Source organism: Malaclemys terrapin, chromosome 5 (assembly GCF_027887155.1).
Source record: "Malaclemys terrapin pileata isolate rMalTer1 chromosome 5, rMalTer1.hap1, whole genome shotgun sequence".
Taxonomy (NCBI): Eukaryota; Metazoa; Chordata; order Testudines; family Emydidae; genus Malaclemys; species Malaclemys terrapin.
The window spans coordinates 130,549,667-130,555,732 of record NC_071509.1 but is presented as its reverse complement, the minus strand read 5'-3'; the positions used below and the strand labels follow the sequence as shown (position 1 = coordinate 130,555,732).

Genomic DNA, 6,066 nt, shown 5'->3' with positions numbered 1-6,066 from the left:
CGTTCACAGCAAGCCTGGAGGGGCAGGGAGCAGAGAGTTAGACAGCTGCACTGTACAGCTCCTAGCACTGGAGCCATTCCCATGCTGGGCTGCCATGGAAACAAACATACCTTTTGGTGTGGCAGAGAAAGCTCCCAGAATGCTGCATGCTGACGCTGCCCATGAGCTTCCCATACAGTTGGAGGAGGGGAGAGTGTAGCTTCTGGGAAGCTGTTTCTGAATGGGCTAGTTGGAGGGGCAGACCCCATCCGTGCCCTAGGAGACAGGCATTTCTAAGAGCAAGCCTGCTCCCCGGTGACTCAGGCATCCTGCAGCCAGGGTGAGGCAGAATGATAGTGTCTCTGGTCCTGAGGAGTATGACAGCCTTCTCCCCTCCAGCCCCAGGTTCTTTGGGAAAAATTGCACCTCAATTGCTGTAGGACACCAGCTCAGCTTGACAGAAAACCTCCAGCTTCCCATCCTAAGAGGGGATAAAGTGTATTAGGCCCCCCTCTCCCCAGCACACTCCTCCAAGACAGCCCAGCTCTCCAGGAATTGAGTTAAGTGGAAGATCCAGGTATAGTTCATTTGTCAGGGACATCAGATCATTCTGCTGCCCCTCCCTACCCAAAGGGCTTGGCGTGTTCTGCTGTGAAAGGCCCAGCTGCGCAGCCAGAATGTTCCTGGAACCCCCATCTTTGATAATGACCTTCAGCTGAAGGCCTAGCCAAGGCATGATTGGGCCTTATTTGGCCAGAGGACCCAGCAGCAGTTGCCTCAGCATTGTCTCCTCCAGCTCTGGGGAGAGGGGTATTTTCTTGGCTTCGAGGCAGCAGCCGGGAGGGAGTTCAGTCTGGGCTGTGGGGAAGCAGACAGTTTTGCTGTAAGTATTCCTGCTGCATGCCTAAGTCAGAGGGCAAAGGCAGGTGATATGGAGAGGCAGTTTGAGTGGGTCCCAGTTTAGCAGGATTAGCCCCTATCCTGACTCCTCTCCCACTTTTCAGGGGCACAGACAGGAGAACAACTAGCCAGCTGCATTCATTCAGTCTGTTCTCTGCCTTTCCCAGCTCCTCTCCTCTCTGCTTATTGGGGAGGTCAGCGCTAACCCCTGCCCCCATATTGCTGTGGTGCTGACCACCACCACAATCTCAGAATGCTGTGTGTAGTGGCCACAGAGGCTCCTCAGCCATCCCACTCTTATTTGGCTACATTGCTGTGAGGGAGGCTGGGGCACTAGCTGGAAGAGGGCATTTAGCCGAGTCAAGAAGAAACCTTGCCTCTGGCAGTGGCTAAGCAACACTTCAGTCAGCCGAAGCGAGAAGAGCAAGGTGGGAACAGTAGCATGCTCTCCCCCCACCCCCCATCCTTTGAGTTCCACCAGACATAGTTTAAAAAGTCTCCCAGAGTTGGTGTGTCCCGTCCCCCCCCGAAATTGACTACTAGAGTGGTTTAAAAAAAAAAAAAAAAAACCCACCCTAAAGTATTTCACAGGTTCTCATTCCGCTCTAATTCCCACTCCCAGAGCCCCATTCCACCAACAGGGTCTCCCCAGCCCTGAGCTGGAGCACTTTCCCAATGACAAGTCCCCATTGACACCTGCCTAGTTAACCCCCCCGCCCTTCTCCCCTGGGCAGGAGATCCATAAGAGACTCCTATGCTGCCCTCCCTCCCAGTGAGGAGCACCACTAGTAGAGTTGTGAGGAGAAAGGCAGTCCTTCAAAGCCTGAGCCACTTTGTCCAGGACTGCAGTCAGACCATACCTACCTGTCGTGCCTCCTGGTCTAACAACCCCAGCTATCAAAGAGGTAGGACTTGTACGCTGCCTGAAATCCAGCAAGCTAGGACAGCCAACCAACTCAGGGATTCAGCCCTAATGCCACAACTGCATTTAAATAGCTGAGCAGATGATCACTGCAGGAGGTGGGGGCAGTATCCTTTGCCAGTGAGAAGTTCATGGGGAGGTGCAGGGGGGAAGATGAGTGGCGTTAATTGCCTCTTTGAGCTAAGAGGCAACATTTACACCAGGGCAGCAGCAGGACTGTTAGAATACCATCAGTTTTCTTGAAGTGGGGAATAGGTGTCTCAGGCTGGTGATTAGGTAAGTGTTGGCTCCTGGTGCAATTAGCCATTCCTATTTAGTGCAGAAGAGGCAAGCTGGCTAGAGCAGAGGAAATGGCACAGAGCGAGCCGACATGGCAAGTTTAGATTTATTTCACTGAGCAGGTAGGTGAAAGGAATAGGACTAAGCAGTTAGCTAAACTTAATGGCTTTGATGGCAAAGTCACCTTCCACAGCCAGGTACTCAATGTTCTCCAGGCCCAGCCGATTGGGGAACACGATCTCCTTGTCACCAGCCAGTTTCACGGTCAGCTCTGCTGTGTCAAAGGAGATGCAGATCTGCAAGGAGTAGGCACATTAGAACCAACAACGCAGGCAGCCAATCCCCATCACCTCTTAGACCTGTGTTAACCAGGAGCCTCCCCAGACAGCATTAGCTACTCTTCCCTCGACTAGTGCCTGTCCTGAGGGGGAGAACTGGCTAGAGGGTACCCCAAAATCTCAAGGGGCCTCACTGGTGCCTTCGCCTGAAGAGAGGTCTATTTAATTAGTGTGAAGTGCTTTGCTATGGCATGAAAAGTGCTGCAGGAATGTAGGGCTAGGAACCCCTGGGTCCAGAAGGACCCCGGCTCCACAAATCAAGTGTCCTCTTAGCACAGCTTTGTTCCCCACTCCTGGGCCCTCACCTCAGTCTTGTCACCTTGCTGGAAGGGGAAGTCCGTCTCCCTCTCCTCCGTCCCCCACATCCCATCCTCCATGGAGTTGCACACAATGACCTTCACATCCCCGTGGCTGTCGAAGCGTGGGTTGAAGTGCAGCACCAGGTTGCTGCGGTCCTTCCCCACGTTCACAGCAAACCTGGCGTGGAAGAGACAATCAGACAAACAATCACACTACGCAGCCCCTCCCACCGGAGTCCGGATCCATCATCTCTGTAATGCAACAGAGAGAGCTGTAGATGTCCAGCGGCAGATTCACCTCTAGCACCTACCCTTGTCATGTGCTAAGGGAAGAAGTCAATCCCCAGTGGTTACCTAAACGATGATGTAACATCTAACCCCTCCCAGGCTTCCCAACTCACCTCTTGGCTTCCGGCAAGATCTTCCCCTTCACTTTGATGCACTCTCCAGCCTGGATATTCAAGTGAGTAGCAACCAGTCCCTTAGGGAGTCAAGCCACAAACATATTAGCCTGCCCGCTCAGGGAACAACAGACCTACTTTCTCGATTTGAAGGGAGGGGCAATACCACAGGGGACACAAGAAATAAGTGCTGAGTGTGACCTGGAGGCAAGACAAGTTCCAAACCAGCCCCGATGTCAGTCAGCGACCAGAATCATTAACATGCAACCACAGTTCAGTGGCCTATGAAATGAGGGTTGTTGGTCTCCGTCCAGTTCCCATGGGGCAGGATTCCAAGTGATCCCAGCCACAGGCACTAACTGGCCTGATGGCTAGCAGTCTGTCCAGAGGTCAAGGACTGAATGGGCCAGAGACTGGGCTAGAGGTGCCCTCGTTAGCTGCAGCCCATGGGGATTTGGGGATGTAACACACACCGGGAAGCCTGCACGGCTGCTCCTGCCACCACTTAGGCTTTCCCTGCACTGGAGTTAAGAGGGCTCAATTCTTCCCTGGGAGTCTGACTAGCATTTTTCCCTGGCTGCCTGTCTAAAAGCAGCCACTGTTCATTTCTCAGGCACCCGACCCTTTAGCGGTAACTTCCCCGGCCCGCAGGAATTTGAGACTTAACCCTCTTTTAATCTCCCCTCCCCCATTTAAAGCCATGGCTGTTACTGTGCGGCCAGCCATGGTGCAAATCTACAGCCCACCAGCTTGCTGTGCACACTGTCTTGTCTAGACGCTGGTCCTGCGCACTGGAAGCCCTGGAGTGGGGCTTGGCTTGCTAGCTGAAAGCGCTTGCCCATCAGCCAGCTTGCTTGCGTACATCCCAGCCTCCACTGCAGAGGAGGAAATGAAGGACATGAAAACACCCACCTTCAGCCCATCGCTACCCCGTCTCCACCAGGGGCCACCCTCCCCGTGCAAGGGGCAGCCGCTAATCCTGAAGGGAGGTGACTTAGATAAACAACCTCTATATCCAGCCTGCGTCTGGACAGAGGCCCCATTCCATCCCCTGCATCAGAAACACAAGTGCCCTCACCTGAGGAACTATTGGAATTTAGCTCCAAACATACCTCAGTAATGACCTTAAGACAGAGACCTGTCACCGCCGGGGTTATATTGCATTAGACCAGTGGAAACAGTAGCATTTGCACCAGTATCACCTCCTCCAGTTTTGGAGAGAGGGTCATTTTCCCTCATTTGGATACAGATTTCCCTTTTACCCCCTCCTCCAGGAGGTGGGAACGAGACAGTTCAGAGCCTAGGAACAGCTGCGACATTTCTCTCTTCCCCCCTCACCACCAGGCAGACCTTCCCAACCCCTGTGTTACAGGGCACATGGAGTCAGTGACGAATGGAGAGGCCAGATCTCTCAATTTAGTGGAGCTGCCCTAGGCCCTGGCTGTTCCGGAAACTTGAACTGTCCTCATTTTAGTTGGATCAGCCAAGAGGATATCCAGCCACCTGCACAGTCTATTCTGTTTTGTCCAGATCTCCCATTTTCGCCAGAATGCTGAGGTCAGACCAGCTACTATCTGCAGATTGCTAAACAGCTTATCACCATAGTATCTAAGCCCTACTTATCCTGGCTCCCTAGTCATCCCCTTTTATTCTGTTTCTGGAGCACAGGCTGAAACATGGTCGGATTGCAGAATCAGGGAGGAGGCAGCCACCAAGACTGAGGAAGGTAGGCAATATTTAAGAGCGGCATTTCTGAGTTAGAGAGGGCTGAAAGGCCAAGGTTGGGTCGATGACCTGCCCCTATCCTGTAGTGGCTGAGTTGAAGGGGTTTTATTTTAAGTTAAAAGAACAAAAAAAAAAGCTTTATACAGGCATGAAATGTTTTACAATCTTCAACAACTGTTTTTTGTAAGAGTTCACAAGAAAAAAAATTGTACTTTGATATTCTTTCCAGACTGTCTAAGACATTGGAAACATTAGTATAGTTACTGACACTACAAGTGCTGAAAACTGTCAACATAAATAATAAGTGGCCCGTCGTGAACACTTCAAAACAAAAGCTACTTGGAAATATCTTGCAAAATAAAAATTCATCCATCTCTAGTGTTCCTTCCCGCCAACGTTATAGTCCAATCATGCATTTTCCTACTCTCGCTGACCTATGGCCCAACCCAATACCTACATTTCCCCTCAGAGAAATTCTTCTATTCCATGATGCAACAGAATAGGAGCCCTGCAGCTCACCCTGGGGGAGCCTTAAGAGAGAAGTCACATGAGTGGGGTGTATGTGTACCAGAAGTCTGGTCACCCAGCATGGGATCCACAACTCTCCCAAACACCCTCACCGGCAGTTAACCTTCCAGGATTCCACACCTAGCTAACTATCCCCTTGTCTTGCAAGTAAAACCCGAACCCTTTCCAGCTCAACAATCTCCGCTACAAAGAGACAAGACAAGACTCACACACTCCATGCTGCTGACTGAAGCCACCAAAGTTAGGACAACTGCTTGCTTTCCAGTTCCAAGCTTCAGCTGTGTGACTCAGCACTATCTCTACGGGGGGCCTTTAAACAGCTGGCCTGGGCAGCAAAGAGCTCACATGATTAAATGGGTGGGTGGGGCTGGTGGAGAGTCAGTTCTTCTTCCAAAGTTCAGGCATACAAAGAGAGAATAGCAGACCAGCATCAATACAGTATTTGGTTTGCAAGACTGAGCTTTTTCAGCCGAGCAGTAGCATTTGCACTGGCTGGCAGCAGCGCTGTTTCTGATCAATATCCCCAGTGTGCTTTAAAGAGACAGAGAACATGCATGAATCTCAGGGATGGTAGTTATAGAATCGTTTGCTCCTGGACAATTCACTGCACCCCTGCTAGCTAACTGAAAGCCAGCCTGTCCATGCATGACCATCCCTCCAGCAGCTGCTATTGTGGCACCTATCCTACAGTTCGA

At 51.5% G+C, this 6,066-nt stretch overlaps 1 protein-coding gene across 1 annotated transcript; it reads right to left on the bottom strand.

Annotated features, from left to right (window-relative positions):
• Positions 1-2,170: 2,170 nt before the first annotated feature.
• LOC128838247 (16 kDa beta-galactoside-binding lectin-like) lies at positions 2,171-5,691 on the bottom strand. The gene is made up of 4 exons (XM_054030281.1): positions 5,581-5,691; positions 3,119-3,198; positions 2,724-2,895; positions 2,171-2,376 (listed from the first exon to the last, which is right to left on the bottom strand). The coding sequence occupies exons 1-4, from the start codon at positions 5,587-5,589 to the stop codon at positions 2,230-2,232; spliced, it is 408 nt and encodes a 135-aa protein (XP_053886256.1). The 5' UTR covers positions 5,590-5,691; the 3' UTR covers positions 2,171-2,229.
• Between the last annotated feature and the right edge of the window lie 375 nt (positions 5,692-6,066).

Bases quoted from the DNA above. Each gene is read 5' to 3' on its own strand.
- LOC128838247 (XM_054030281.1), bottom strand. The intron at 2,896-3,118 runs GTGAGTTGGGAA...CTTCCACGCCAG, and splicing joins ATCTTGCCGGAAGCCAAGAG to GTTTGCTGTGAACGTGGGGA. The intron at 2,377-2,723 runs GTGAGGGCCCAG...TACTCCTTGCAG, and splicing joins AGCAAGGTGACAAGACTGAG to ATCTGCATCTCCTTTGACAC.